The 13948-nt window shown below is 45.5% G+C and overlaps 1 protein-coding gene across 1 annotated transcript in view; it reads left to right on the top strand.

Annotated features, from left to right (window-relative positions):
• Positions 1–13948, top strand: part of Kiaa1549l (KIAA1549 like) — a 338970-nt gene that overhangs the window by 252849 nt on the left and 72173 nt on the right. Inside the window, exons 11-12 of the mRNA XM_045156985.1 lie at positions 236–399; positions 8738–8922. Coding sequence (XP_045012920.1) covers positions 236–399; positions 8738–8922 — 349 coding nt within the window. The remainder of the gene's footprint in view (positions 1–235; positions 400–8737; positions 8923–13948) is intronic.

Genomic DNA, 13948 nt, shown 5'->3' with positions numbered 1-13948 from the left:
GCTAGAAAACACCCTAAAACAAAACAACTAAAAAGCAGTATCCAGATGAGGAAACTGAAACTCAGGGAACCTGAGTATCCTGCTCAAGGTCACCCAGTTGCGAAGGCACAGGTATCTGGACTTCCCATCTCCTGACTTGCGGGAGGGAGAAGGGGTGGGCAGCGCTTGCATCTGGGCTGTGTCTCTCTCCTTCTGGGCTCCCTGTCATGTGCTTTTCACTGGCTCTTTCCCACAGCCGTGGTGAAGAACCCACCCAGTAACCTGTGGATCATAGCTGCAGTGTTGGCGCCCATTGCCGTGGTCACCGTCATCATCATCATCATCACTGCGGTGCTCTGCAGGAAGAACAAGAACGACTTCAAGCCAGACACCATGATAAACCTGCCTCAGAGAGCAAAGGTACGTGGGAGCGGGGAGGGGCTGGAGGCTCCTGAGGGTACCAAGCACCCTCAGAACATTGTCACATGCCCTCATTCTCAAGGAGACCCTTTCTCTCATGATGGACACAAGGAGACACGGAGTTCCCTTTGCCACCAACACTTCCAAGTGGTTCTCACTGAGCAACTCTAGTCCTCCCAGTATCCCTTTGAACAAAGACCATTATTATGTAGATGGAGAAACTGGGGCACAAACAGCTAGAGACAAGAAGGACGGAAAGGACCTTATTCAATGTCATTCACCAGGCTCTCTTCTTTTACAAATGAAAAGCAACTCCTCTAACTCCTTTGCAGTCACATAGTCACTTAGAGGCAGAACTGATGGTAGAACTAGGTCTGAAGAGCCAACGCCCCCACCACCCATGTGAGAATGTGATGTGGGTCTTTGGGAGGTGATTAGACCATGAGGGTGGAGTTCCCGGGAATGAGATTTCTTTTTCTTCTTCTTTTTTTTTTTTTTTTGTTCATTTTTTTTAAATTTATTTATTTGAGAGCAACAGACACAGAGAGAAAGACAGATAGAGGGAGAGAGAGAGAATGGGCGCACCAGGGCTTCCAGCCACTGCAAACGAACTCCAGACGCGTGCGCCCCCTTGTGCATCTGGCTAACGTGGGACCTGGGGAACCGAGCCTCAAACCGGGGTCCATAGGCTTCACAGGCGAGCGCTTAACCACTAAGCCATCTCTCCAGCCCCTTTTTTAATTTTTTTAATTTCAGAGGGAGAGAGAGAGAATTGGTGTGCCAGGACCTCGGCCACTGAAACCAAACACCAGACACATGTGCCACCTAGTGGGCATGTGTGACCTTGCACTCACCTCACCTTTGTGTGTCTGGCTAACATGGGATCTGGAGAGTAGAACATGGGTCCTTAGGCTTTGCAGGCAAATGCCTTCGCCACTAAGTCATTTCTCCAGCCCAGGAATGAGATTTCTACCCTTAGGAAAGAATCCTTAGAGAGCCCTCTTGTCTCTTCACCATATGAGGACACAGGAGGTAGCCATTCTACAACTGGCAATGAGCCCTCACCAAAGTCCAGCCGTGCTGGAAGCCTTGATCTTGAATTTCCAGCCCCTAGAACCATAAGAAATGAGTGCCTGCTGTTTGTAAGCCTCTCAGTCAAAGGTGTTTTGTTGTCGCAGACCAAACTGACCAAGACAAGGTTTCTTAGCTCCTACACAAAGTCCCTGTGGGTCCATCATCTATCACAACCTCCTCTGTGTCACTAATGGGAGTGACCCAACTTTGGCCACTACCACAGTGAACAAGCTATTGGACTGGGCTGGCAGCCATCAAATGTCAGTTCAGCGGCCCCTGGGAAGCCTGACCTAGAGCCCCTTCCTCCCTGTTACCTGCATATCTCTGGCCAAGCCATCCCTGGTGACTGGGAGCCCAGTGAACTGAGGAAATTCCGAGGGCTAATTTTCCAGTCATGTAGCTGCCTTTGTGATATTCCCCGAGAGAAATGTTCTAACTGCAGTATTCGGTGTTTAAATAATGCCTTACAATCTGCCGGCTCTTCTAGGTCCGTCACCTCATTTGTTCATCACAGCAGCCCTGTGAGGAAGGTCACAGTCAGGGCAGGTTTCATTTTCCTCATTTAACTGCCAAGAAACCTGTAGGAGAGAGAGACAGCAGAATTTGTCCAGTCATCCCACGGATAGCAGAGGGGAGCCTGAGGCCCACATCTGAGTCTCAGTGTCCTTTCCACATCATAGGCTCACTCAAACCCTGGGCTTTGACAGGAGGATCCTTCCTCAGTTCTGTTCCTCTGAGCTCCATCTGCCTGTGGGTGAGCTGCGCCTCCCATCGCCTTCCCATAGCAACGTGTGTGAGCCATGGAGCTTGTCCTTGGGGGTGACACCAGTCTCCATTCTTTCTGTGTGATCACACCTCACTTGAGCAAGAGAAGTCATAGGATTTTTTACTGTTCACTAAACCGATACACCTCTTGTGAAGCTGTAGCCTGACTGGACCCTCTTGTACTGAGGCACCAACCCCCAAAGAGCGTTGTTCTGCTTCTGTCAACACACAGCATCTGCTTGCCAGTCACAGCAGGAGGTTGTAAGACGGGGACGCTGGGAATCGCCAAGCCATGCAAAATGAATCTACTTCAAGGCGGAATATTTCATTTCTAACTGAGTTGGTATACAGTCTTTTAGACATAACAACTAATTACCAGAATGGTAGCAGAGGCCAGAAATGCAAAACATACTGGGGTTGGAAGTGGCATCTTTGTTTTAAACCAAAACCTGATTTCATCTGCCAAGATGAGCAGCATATGTTCTGGCTCCAGAGCTTTTCCGTAGCTCCGGTAGACAGTGCCTTTCCTTCACCTACCCCGGCCATCGAGCTCCCTGGCTGGTGTTAAAAATCAAACCAGTTTATGACCCATGAGCTGACTGCAGGTGGCTCTCCGACATTGACCCTGGGAGAGACGCTTTTATTTCCAAAGCCCTTTTGTCGCAGAAAGCCTGCAGAGTGGAACTGCCTGTGTTGCTGCAGTCCTGCTGGCGCGAGTCAGGGACTCTGTGCAGGAGAGGAGCGAGCGCTGCATTGCTGTCGCAACTGCGCTCGCGTATGAGCAGAATTCAACGAATGCTAAAGGACGATGCATACTGAAAAAGTCAGCCTTTGCCACCAACCCCTAGCCTAAGTGAATGACCCCAGGGACGTCGCTGTGCCTTTAGAATGTAGGCGCAGAGCCAGAGAAGGCCCCGGTTACCCTTCCTGGAGCTCAGTAATAAACTCAACATGCTAAGCAGAGGAAGTAAGTGTGGCTTTCCTGGGAGGTGAGGCCAGGGCAAGGACCCCGCATCTTTCTCACAGGCACACAGACGTACCCTGTTGTGATTGTCAGCAGGGAGAATGCTGAGAAAATGACCAGTGCAAGCAGGTGGTTGTCATTATCTCCTTTCTTCCTGTGTCGTCAGTCCTCTTTATTCTTTGTGTGGGATTTTCAGTTGTCTTCCAAGGTTTCCTGTCACATAAGGAGTACATGGCTCCTGGGAACAGGCATCCTTAGGAAAAAGTAGCCAGTTTAAGCAGATGAGGATGCACCTTGGAGGGCCTGTGGTGCTTGGGATTAACTGCTTGCTACAGGTCATTCATTGTCTAAAACCAGTCACTGTTTGATTCTTTCTCTTATACTCACTGTACGGCCTCAGGAAAGTTACAGAACCCTTTTGTGCCTCAGCTTTCCTGTCTGTAAAATGGGGATAGTAACAACTCATGGATAGGGTATTGTAAAGACTGAGTAAGCTAATATATGTAAATTTCTTTAAGCCATACCTAGTACATAATAAATATTACAGATAAGTTGGATTTTTTTCTTTCTTTTTTTTATTTTAGGAAGAAAGATGTGGGGGGGGGAGGGCAAAGAGGGAGAGAATGGGCACACAAGGGCCTCCAGCCACTGCAAATGAATTCCAGATGCATGTGCCACCTTGTGCATCTCGCTTATCTGGGTCCTGGGGAAACAAACTTGGGTCCTTTGGCTTTGAAGGCAACTGCCTTAACCTCTAAGCTATCTCTCCAGACCTGATTTTTTCTTAAAAGGTACTATGTCTACTTTTGAAACTATTCCAGGTAATGATTTGTGTTATTAAGGATTAAACTCGGAACTTTGTGCATGCTGAGTAAGTGCTGGATCACTAAGCTATATCTCTAGTGTGCAGATAATTATCTTGATATGATAATTGTATAAAACTAACAGTAATTTTATATACATAAGTACTTCATGATGTCCTATTGTTCAGGTTTAGGGTGTTTGCCTTGCTTACACCATAGGTTTGTTGTGAAAACAAAATGGGGGGGGGTCAGTGTTTTGAATGTTATAAAGGCCAAGCATTTCATGATTAATCTCCTTACAGTAGCACCTTTTAAGATGTCATTTCCTTTTTTAATTAATTAATTCATTCACAAACAGAGACAGAGAGAGTGAAAATGGGCATGCCAGGGCCACTGCAGCCAAACTCCAGATACATGCGGCACTTTGTGCATTTGGCTTTATATGGGTACTAGGGAAATCAAAACAGGGTTATTAGGCTTTGCAGGAAAGTGCCTTAACCACTGATCCATCTCTCCATCCCCTAAGCTGCCATTTCTTAATACCTGTGTTCACATACCCACAACAAACCCAGTCATCTGAAGTACCCACTGGATAACTCCAAGCTCATAATGAAGAATGAGCGGACAGATCCAGAGAGAGCAAGGGGAGAAGGGTTCTTGCATGATCTCAGCTGCTGGGCTTTCAAACCCTCACAGACTGTCGCACTGTCAGGACAGGAGCCAGGCCAAGTGCAGTAAAAGATGCTCAGCCAAGATGGTGACTGCAGAGGTGAAGGAGGGGCTGCGGGATGAATCATCCCACATTGGTTAGGTGTTCTGAGGCTGGGCAACATGAGCCTGGGTTCAAACAGTGAGTCCCACCCAGGACCAGCTGTGTGATCCAGAACCACTTGCTTAACCCCTCTTAAACCCAGCTTTTCCATCCTTAAATGGAGTATCCGCTATAAAATGGAAGGCATGCAGTGACATTAATTCGTGCTGCATTAAGGTTACTACGGTGCCGGGAGCGTTGTATGAGGACTGAAACCGTGAGCTCCTTGAGAGTGAGTACCTGCTGCCACTATCCACTTTTACTCCTCCACCACCCACCCCAGCACCTGGAATATAACAGGATAGCGCTATAGGAGGTTTGCGGGGAGTGGTGGAAGAAAAGGGGGCCCACAGGAAATGAGGCTGGACAGGTTGAGCCAAAATGTGAAGGACCCTGAATGCCTCACCAAAGAGTGTGGATGGCATGAAGAGTGAGGTGACGACTTTGGGGGCCTGTCCGGGTGGGCCTGGGAAGCAGCCAAATGGGAGCAACGAGATCAAGGCAGGAGACGGTGAACCGGTGGATCTGGTGAGAAAAAGGCAGCTTCCAGAAACAGTCTAGAAGTTGAACCCAATTGGTGACCACCCGGTTGTTGGAAAGACGGGGACTTCATGTTCCAAGGAATCCTCAAGGCTCCGCAGGCCCTGTCCGTTCTGCTTCGCGTAGCACTATGAAAGAGGAGAGGAAGAGACAGAGGTGCCTTTCCTTAACAGACACTAAGTGGAATTCCAGGTTCTGGCCAGAGAATGCCACTGATCACCCCGCGTCAGAGTGGGTATCTCAGGTGGCTGTTTCCCAGAGCGAACTGCCCTTGGGATTGAGGGAACTGTCCTGGGCTAAGTTCCTCCAGGCAGCCCTGGTAAGGAAGCTCAGCAATGAAACTCTAGCCTGTTGTAGGACACAGGAGTAAGGCATGACAGGCTAGGCTGCAGTTCCAGACTGTGGATGGTTAAACCTGGCTGGATCATTCCTCTTGAGAGGGGGGTACATTTAGGGTGACTGGACCCCTGAAGTTGTAAAAAAGGCAGGAAAGTTGACATTTGTTAGAACTCAAAGTGATCTGACTTTTTAATCTCTTGCCTAGTTCCCTGGACCTGTTTTTCCACAAACAAACAGGACCCTTCCTGGGAGAGAGATCTTTCATAGGATTTAAGCATTGTGGTTGATCAAGTTCAGCCCCTGGAACTTGGTGCCGAGCTAACCTCTTCCTGAGACAGCCCCTAGTCCTAACCAACCAGCTATCCCTCTGGTTCACCTGAGACAGAAGACAGCCCACCACCATAAGGTCATAAATACCTTTACAAGGGGAGGGCAGGCTCTCTGACCACTTGGGAACTTCCAGCTGTGGGGGAGTTTTTTCTCGGGAAGGCCCCCAGCCCTTACTCCTTTATGGCCTCCTTTATCCCCTCCAGCACCCCACATGGCAGGAGCGCCTTGAACTTCCTTTTCTCTTTTCTTTCCATGCTTTTTCCCCCCAGGCCCTCCACGTGGGATCTTTAACCACATGGGTGCCTTTCCTTGGCTCTGTAATTCCCTCAGTAAATATAATAATTTAGTAATTATCCTTCTCAGTCTTCTTTTTTATTCAATCCTTTGATTAAAGCTAGAAATGAACCTAGGGCTTGGGATTCAAGGACTTTCCTGGATCTCTAGTATCCGGTTACATTCTTAGCCTAAATGGCTGCTGAAGAAAGAAAGAGTCTTCCATCATAACAAGTTCTGATGGACTCAAAATGGATGTTTCATTTCTGCATTTTTCTTGAACCACTGATGTCCATCACACAGAGTGTGATTTAGTAGGAAGGCAAATAATAATGACTCATACTAGTTCAACAAGTTTGTATGTCAAGTACTCAGCTGAATGTTCAACTTGAATTACTGACTCAATCCTTATGGCATTGCCTTGAGAGTGGTTAAGGGCTGCACTCACATAATATATACATTTTATCCTGTTCACTATAGTTTTCTCCATTTTACAGAGGAAGAAACTGATGTTAGACTATCAGAAGCCACACAGCTAATAAGTGGTGGCAACCTGCTTGCAGACCTGAGCTCTTAGCTACCACCTTGGCTTCGGCAGACCTTCATTTTACCGCTCTGAGAACAGACGCACCCAGGAACTGCTGGAACTGCTTAAACATGCCTCCTGATGTTTATGACAACACTTATATAGTTGGCTGTGGGATTTTGACCTGGCTGCCTTGTTCGCTGGGGATTTCAGACACTGGAAAGCCTTGCTGATTTCTCAGGATGAATGATATGAGAACTAGCACGCTTAAGGGAGAAGTCTAGATTATAAAACAATTCCCATGCTGGGAAGATGGCTCAGCAGTTAAGGGTACTTGCTTGTAAAGCCTAATGGCTCAGATTTGATTCCCCAGTACCTATTAAAGCCAGATGCACAAAATGGCACATTTATCCAGAGGTTTTTTGCAGTGGCAAGAGGCCCTGGTACACCCATTCCCTCATTCTCTCTCTCTCTTTCCTTATAAATAAATAAAAATATTTTTTAAATATATTTTTTTAATTTTTTATTTATTTATTTGAGAGCGACAGACACAGAGAGAAAGACAGATAGAGGGAGAGAGAGAGAATGGGCGGCGTGCCAGGGCTTCCAGCCTCTGCAAACGAACTCCAGACGCGTGCGCCCCCTTGTGCATCTGGCTAATGTGGGACCTGGGGAACCGAGCCTCGAACCGGGGTCCTTAGGCTTAACAGGCAAACGCTTAACCGCTAAGCCATCTCTCCAGCCCAATAAAAATATTTTTAAAAGCAGTTCCCAAGGTTGGGGAGATGGTTCAGTGGGTAAAGTCCTTACTTCTCAAGCATGAGGAACTGAGTTTGGCTCCACAGAACTGTGTAAGAGTTGAGAGCACAGCACATTCCTGTAATCCCAGCTCTGGAGAGGCAAAATCAAGACATACACGGGTCTTGCTGGTTAGTTTTTAGCTGAATCCAAGCTGTAGGTTCAGTGAGAGCTCCTGTCTAAAAATAAGGTGGAGGGCTGGAGAGATGGCTTAGCGGTTAAGCGCTTGCCTGTGAAGCCTAAGGACCCCGGTTCGAGGCTTGGTTCCCCAGGTCCCACGTTAGCCAGATGCACAAGGGAGCTGGTGCTCGTTTGCAGAGGCTGGAAGCCCTGGCGCGCCCATTCTCTCTCTCTCCCTCTATCTGTCTTTCTCTCTGTGTCTGTCGCTCTCAAATAAATTAATTAATTAATTAAAAAAATAAAAAATAATAATAATAAAAATAAGGTGGAGAGTGATTCAGGAAAATACCTGATGCCAACCTTTGGCTCCCAAATGCACGTGTGTGTGCACACATACCTGTGCTCATGCACACGCACATACAAGCATGCATACACACATGTATGGCACATACAAGAAGAGAAATTCCCTAAATTTCAGGTCAGTATTGGTAACTATGCCTTCACACATGGTAGCATATATCCCATTGCTGACAGATCTGCAGTGTGCTTTGTTACTCAAGGGGATGGACATAAAGCGATAAGATAATATTCATGTGTCAGGGGAGATAACGAGGGTTTCTCATCCCCATGAGGTGGTGAAATCACATACTTACTTTGTTATACACAGGGTTGTATGAGAGTGGAGTTTGAGGGTAACCAAATCATCTTAGACAAGGTACAGAACTTGTAACATCTCAGCATCTCTAAAAGGGCTTATTTCTAATTACCATTCTCTGTTGACTTGCAGTGAATGGTCACCTGTTTCATTTTTTTCTGAGCAAGTTGTACCTGTAGAGATGCTTACCTGAGTGGGATTCACATGGATTCCGCTTTTGCAAAACAGTATCATTGAAATTAACTTTATTCACCAGAAAGCCAATGTCCTTTCCTGCCTGTCTGTTGTGAGAGCTGTTATTTCTTTAGAAATACAACTGCAAACTTCTTCCTCTTCCCAGCCTGTGCAAGGCTTCGACTATGCCAAGCAGCACCTGGGTCAGCAAGGAGCAGATGAGGAGGTCATCCCTGTGACTCAGGAGACGGTGGTACTCCCGCTACCTGTCAGAGATACTCCTCAGGAAAGAGACATGGCTCAGGATGGAAGCACCATCAAGACTGCCAAGTCCACTGAAACCAGAAAGAGGTAAACATGGGCCAGCTTTGCCTTCTCTGTGTCCAAACACCCATTCTCTCATTCTCTCTCTCTCTCTCTCTCTCTCTCTCTCTCTCTCTCTCTCTCCTTATAAATAAATAAAAAATATTTTTAAAAGCAGTTCCCAGGGTTGGGGAGATGGTTCAGTGGGTAAAGTCCTTGCTTCTCAAGCATGAGGAACTGAGTTTGGATCCACAGAACTGTGTAAGAGTTGAGAGCACAGCACACTCCTGTAATCCCAGCTCTGGAGAGGCAGAATCAGGGCATACATGGGTCTTGCTGGTTCGTTTTAGCTGAATCCGTGTTTGTTTGTTTGCTTAAGAGAGAAAGACAGATAGAGAATGGGTGCACCAGGGCCTCTAGCCACTGCAAATGAACTCCAGATGCATGCACCACCTTGTGCATCTGGCTTAGATGGGTACTGGGGAATTGAACCTGGGTCTTTAGGCTTTGTAGGCAAATACCTTAACCACTAAACCATCACTCCAGCTCCACAAAATAAATCATGGATGGTGAGAGCAACTGTGGCCTCAAGTGAATTATACTGTTCTCTTTGAAAATTCCCCTTTGTGCTCTTTTTCTAAAGATTGGAAAGCAGAATAAGGAATTAAAAACAACCACACTGCCTGCTCCTGGGAGGTCTCACTGCTGATCACCCACAGCAGTAGACATGTAATCCTTCTATTTAATAGATTTTGCTCTACTCTCACTACTTTAAAAAAAAATTGTTCATTTTTATTTATTTATTTGAGAGTGACAGAGAGAAATAGGCAGATAGGGAGAGAGAGAGAGAGAGAGAGAGAGAGAGAGAGAGAGAGAGAGAGAGAGAGAGAATGGACATGCCAGGGCTTCTAGCCACTGCAAACGAAGTCCAGATGCGTGTGCCCCCTTGTGCATCTGGCTAACGTGGGTCCTGGAGAATCAAGTCTTGGAACGGGGTCCTTAGGCTTCACAGGCAAGCGCTTAACCACTAAGCCATCTCTCCAGCCCCTCACTACTCATTTTATTCTTTTATTTATTTGAGAGAAAGAGAGAGAGCGAATGGGTGCTCCAGGGCCTTCAGACACTGCAAATAAACTCCAGACATGTGCATCCCCTTGTGTGACATTGTGTGCTTGCACCACTGTGTGTCTGGCTTACATGGGACCTGGAGATTCTAACATGAGTTCTTAGGTTTTGCAGGCAAGTGCCTTAACCACTAAACCATCTCTCCAGCCCCACACTTACTTTTGGTTTTTCTTGGTTGGGGGGGAAGCAGGGGGCTTAAGGTGGAGTCTCACTTTAGCTCAGGCTGACCAGGAATTCACTGTGTATTCTCAGAGTGGCCTCGAACTCACAGTGATCCTCCTACCTCTGCCTCCCAAGTGCTGCGATTAAAGGCATGTGCCACCACACTCAGCAACGCTTATATTTTTAACGTCACTTAAAAGCAATGCCTTTGATTGAGGACAGTTGGTTTATCTATTCTTTATGTGTGTGTGCATGGGGGTGTGTATGTGTGTGTGTGTGAGCGAGAGAGAGAGAATGTGGGTGCACACACGTGACACATCAGTGGAGGTTAGAGGACAAGCTTCAGGTTGGTTCTCACCTAATCACCTTATTTAAGGCAGGGTTCCTTGCTCTGGATTCTCACTCTGCTGTTCTTTGCTGGGCTTGCATGATCCTCTAGGAAATTTTCCTGTCTCCACCTCCCACCTTGTCATCAGTATCAGTGTGACAGGATTGTAGAAGCCCACCATAGCTTCCAGCTTCTTACATGGGACTTGGGGATTGAACTTAGATACTCCAGCTTGAGCAGCAAGCATTTTATCTGCTGAGCCATCTCTTCAGCCCTGAATCATTGTATTTTTTTTCTGACATTCTCCAGTAGACATTCTGCTTTCAGCCAAAATGAGATGTTGAGATTTTACTGTGGTCAGAGCTCTTTGGCATTAGAACATTGACAAGTGTGGTGTTAATTCCTGACCCCAGGGATCTCATGATGGAGGAGGCAGAGAGAAATAATGGAAGAGCAAAGGTGCGGTGCCCACCATGGGTCTGAGGAGAGTGCTATGGCAGAAAACAGGGAGAATGCACTGCCATCCAGGGAGACAGAGCAGGTTGTTTCAAAGAGCATGTCCTCTGAGGGAAAGTGGCTCCAGAGCTTCAAGTTCACAGGAGTTTGGATACAGTGAACAATGAAATCAGAAGATGGATTAAAGTTGTGAATGATCTTGACTGCTGGGCTCAGGAAACTGAACTTGATTCTAAGAGAATGGATAATCACTGAAAATTCTTTAAAAGGGGAAGTGACATCTAGCTTGTATTTTAGGACTAGTCCCATGACAATGTGGATGACAGGTTGGTGTGGTTAGGTTAGAAGATAGTAGACTTATTTTAAGGATGTTGCAGTGGTCTCATGAAAAGACAGTGAAGGCTATCACAGGCATTTGGGCTAGTGAACACCATTCTCATTGCCAACCCATCCACCCTTCCCCAAGATCACTGTGAAGGAGGAAAGAGCTGCCTCCCTCCTCCCTTCTTCCCTGAACTTTGAATTTTATTGTAAGCAAAGATCAGAAGTATAACAAGGGTTTTAAGCAGAGAAATGACATGATGGTTGTAAATGACTGCTCTGGCTTTGTGTGGAAAACAGACTGTATAGGATAATGTGTATGCAGAGTAGAAGAAGGAGACCCAAGGAGGTTACTTCCAGGATCCAGATAAAAAGACAGTGGTATGAACTATGGGCCTGGTGGTGTAAGAGTGGCTGTGATCAGAGCTCTTTGGCATTAGAACATTGACAAGTGTGGTGTTAATTCCTGACCCCAGGGATCTTGTGATGGAGGAGGCAGAGAGAAATAATGGAAGAGCAAAGGTGTGAAGGAAATACTGTGAAGGAAACTGGGAGATTTGCTGATAGCTGCAGCAGGATTTGTTGAATGAATTTGCCATATGTTATGTCAGTGAAGGCTGCAGGGGAAGGGATCAGCTTGTGTGTTAGGGAAGACCAAGAGTGTGGATGTGAGCATAGTTTGAGACATCCATAGGCATACAAATGGAGGTACTAAGAACTCATTAACTACATAAGTCTGGTGTTCAGAGGAGAAGCCTAGGGTAGAAATATAGTTGTGAGAGACAGTAGAGTTTAAATTGTCTGTGACTAGAAGGAATCACCTAGGAGAGTCTAGAGAGAAAAGGGAAAAGCTTCAAGAACTGAACCATGGAGACACTGTAGCAATTAGAGGTGCAGAAGATGAGCAACAATCAGCAAAGGATAGCAAATCCTAGCACTTGAGAGGCAGAGGAAGGAGGACTGCTGTGAGTTTCAAGACCAGTCTAGGACTACAGAATGAGTTCCCATTCAGCCTGGGCTAGAGTGAGAACCTTGTTTGAAAAAACAACAACAAAAAGAAATAAAAAAGAATCAGCAAAGGAACATGAAGAGCATTTCAAGGAAGGATGTAAGGAGAGGAGAATTCAAGAAGCCAAGAGGCAAAATAGCTTGAGGAAGGAGGGGTGTTCCATACCAAATACACAAATTTTGTACTGGACAAAAACAAAGAAGGTTGTGTTTTCTTGCAGATGTTCTTAGTACCTCAAAGTGAGGTAGAGAGAAACAGAGGGATGAAGTTCAGTTAGTGTAGGAAAGAGGGTTGAAGGTATGTGAATTACCTATTGCCCTGTAACAAACCATTCCAGAGCTTCATTGCTTAAAACAACCACCATTGATTCAGCTTGTGATTTTGGTGAGGAAGAATTTAGGCTGAGTTCTGCTAGGCGGTTCTTCTGGTCTGAGCCAGACTTGGCTGATATCACCTGAGGTTATTCGTGCACCACCAATTAGATGATAGAGTTTGAGTCAGCTAGACTGCCTGTGCTGACAGCACTGTCTGTGGTAGCCCTAGCTCTGGATTTCTCATAAGGGCTTCTAGGACAGCAAGCCAAATAAGCCCCCAAATGCAACCATTTCTCTATAGTTTCCTTATGTAGTATTTCTTCTTTCCTTCCTGTTGGTCAAAGCAAGTATCATGATCAAGTACAGAGACATTATAAGAGAAGATTCCCCAACACTGGATTACACAGAAGTCTGAACAAATTGGGACCATTGCTTCAAATTCTCCCCAGCAGAGGGGAGTGAGCAGAGCAGAGCTGAAATGTACAAAAAAAGCAATGGGTATTTTATCTGAATTGATATACCAATTGTATTACCTATAGCAATTATTTGTATGATAATGCTTGCCAAGTACAATAAAGTCACATTGATAACTTATTTATTACCTGTTTAGAAGACATAAGAAGAAATATGATTACTAAAATTGGGCCATTAACATAGCACTTCTAGGAATCAAAATCCTTACCTATTCAAATTGAGTAATTTAAATTTTGTAGACATTAATTTTAGAAACTTGTTTTAAACAAGCATTTTTGTTTTGGTTTAGCAAGGAGACACCTTTTGCTATCTTACAAATTGAGTTCAATATTTATCCTTAATTTAAAAAAAAAAATTGTGTGTGAGAGAGAGAAAGGAAGAGAGGAAATGGGCAAGCCAGAGCCTCTTGACACTGCAAACAAACTCTAGACACATGTGCCACTTTGTGCATCTGGATTTACATGGTTACTAGGGAATCAAAACTTTTCCAGCAGGCTTTGCAAGCAAGTGCCTTTAACCACTGAGCAATTTCCTTAGTCCCTTACCCCCAGATTTTTATTAATAAGTATTATTATATGAAATAAATAAAGATAAAGGAAACAATTTCTATTTTGCTGTATAATCTCTACATTTGCTTTATTTTTATCATAAAAATAACATTTCACTGAGGGCTGCCTGCTTTATTGCCCAGACTGTGGGAGAAACTTTGTCTCTGTTCAAGCCTGGTGGATTATGGGAGGATTTTAAGTACCAAATACAAGGGCAAAACCATTAGAAATAATGTATCTGGTTTCCCCATCTTGCAACATCATTTTCTCATTCATATGAGGTCCAGAATGGACCTGTGAGGTATAACACAATAGCTTCACAAATTAAAAAGGATGA

Source organism: Jaculus jaculus, chromosome 8 (genome assembly GCF_020740685.1).
Source record: "Jaculus jaculus isolate mJacJac1 chromosome 8, mJacJac1.mat.Y.cur, whole genome shotgun sequence".
NCBI lineage: Eukaryota > Metazoa > Chordata > Mammalia > Rodentia > Dipodidae > Jaculus > Jaculus jaculus.
The sequence above is the reverse complement of the archived record's forward strand: the minus strand, read 5'-3'. Positions and strand labels throughout refer to the sequence as shown.